Below are 1718 nucleotides of genomic sequence, written 5' to 3'. Positions count from 1 at the left end.
GGATGCTAAAATTGGGAACAATCCTAGTTATGTATGGAGGATTTTGTTGTCTACAAAAAGCTAATCAAGAAATGGGCCACAAAAGTGTATTGGATCGGGTTGTCAAACAAAAATATGAGGTGATCCTTGGCTGCCAGATCAGGTAAATCCCTGTATTGAATCAGTGTGTGGTCATGGATTAGAATTATCAACAGTAAGTTCATTGAGATCTGTTGTGGATGGAACTTGGGATATGGCCATTATCCAAGATCTCTTTTTAGAGAGAGATCAACACTTAATCTTATCTGTCCCACTTTGTAGACAAGAGTGTGATGACAGTTGGATGTCATGTGGGCGAATGAGAAGTATGGAGTCTATTATGTTAAGAGTGGATACAAACTATAAATGATGGCAGGTGACACGGGTCCTAATTCGCCATTAAGTATCAACTGGAAATTTGTGTGGAGATTGGGGGTCCCAGCTAAAGTCCGTATTTTCCTTTGGAGAGTACTTTTCTCATGTCTACCTACAATGAAAGCTCCGCGAACCTGTCGTGCTGAGGTGAATGGATGTTGTCCAATTTGTCATAATCTACCCGAAGATGACTTCCATGCTCTAGTGTCATGCCCATGGACTATAAGTGTTTGGAGTCTATCTTCGATTGGAAGTTACCTTGAATCTTCAGGCACTTTTGCGGAATGGTGGAACAATATGACTCACAGAAGAGATCGGAATGAAGTTGAATTAGTAGCTGCCATTTTGTGGTGTCTATGGCAGAATCGTTATGACGTTGTGTGGAATGGCAAGTGCAATAGTGGTACAACAATATTTGAATCAGCCCTGGCTTTTCGTTCTCAATGGAAGATGGCTAAAAAACTTCATTCTCCTCAAAACACTACAGCACAACAGAGCATGCAAGAACGATGGACTAAGCCTCCAGAAAATAAGCTGAAATGAAACATAGATGCTGTTGTTTTTAACAACATTCCATTTAATGCTTTTAGCTGTATTGTTAGGAACTCAAATGATGTAGTTTTGGATGTTGTGCATGGTATTCTCAATGGTAGATATTCTCCAATAGAGTCTGAGGCAATGGAAATTCGAGAGGCTCTAAGTTGGGTTAAGAGTAAGAACTTGTCTAATGTTATTTTTGAATCAGATGCTCTTGTGGTGATTGAGGCTTTACACAATACAGAGCATGATTACTCTTGTTTGGGGCTCATTGTAGAAGATTGTAGAACTCTTGCTAGAAATATACAATCTTGTAACTTTGTTTTTGTTAAACGATCAGCGAACCAAGCCGTTCATGCTCTTGCACTAGAGATTTTTTATATGTCTGGTCTAGTAAGATGGATCACACCTAGTCCTACTTTGATTTCCAATATAATTTCGTTCGATTTGGTTTAATGAAGTTTTTGTTTTATTAAAAAAATTTGTGTCGCTCATGTTTTAAATGAAAAAAGAAAAAAAAGACGAAGTTACATCTCTTAAAATAAAATTCATCCTAAACATGATCATTAAAAATAGAAAAATTACAAATTAGAGGACAAAAAAATTTATTTTCAAAGACGAAAAAAAAACACACTTAAAATATACTTTAGGATTTCATGATTGCAAAGACCATGTATTTCTCCAAATGTTCAACTGAAATTTAAATGATGTGAAAATCTCATGTGATTTTATAACTTAATCTGGCTAATAATTTTCGAATCAAAACTGAAAACTGAATATTTGGTCGA

At 36.2% G+C, this 1718-nt stretch overlaps 1 protein-coding gene across 1 annotated transcript; it reads left to right on the top strand.

The window, feature by feature from the left end:
- Positions 1 to 387: 387 nt before the first annotated feature.
- On the top strand, positions 388 to 1386 carry LOC140871926 (uncharacterized). Its single transcript, XM_073274670.1, has 2 exons — positions 388 to 785; positions 984 to 1386. The coding sequence occupies exons 1-2, from the start codon at positions 388 to 390 to the stop codon at positions 1384 to 1386; spliced, it is 801 nt and encodes a 266-aa protein (XP_073130771.1).
- The last annotated feature ends 332 nt before the right edge of the window (positions 1387 to 1718 follow it).

The sequence above is a fragment of the Henckelia pumila genome, unplaced genomic scaffold (genome assembly GCF_033568475.1).
Source record: "Henckelia pumila isolate YLH828 unplaced genomic scaffold, ASM3356847v2 CTG_461:::fragment_3, whole genome shotgun sequence".
NCBI classification, from domain to species: Eukaryota; Viridiplantae; Streptophyta; class Magnoliopsida; order Lamiales; family Gesneriaceae; genus Henckelia; species Henckelia pumila.
Note: the sequence above shows the minus strand (reverse complement) of the source record. Positions and strands in the feature narration are given on the sequence as shown.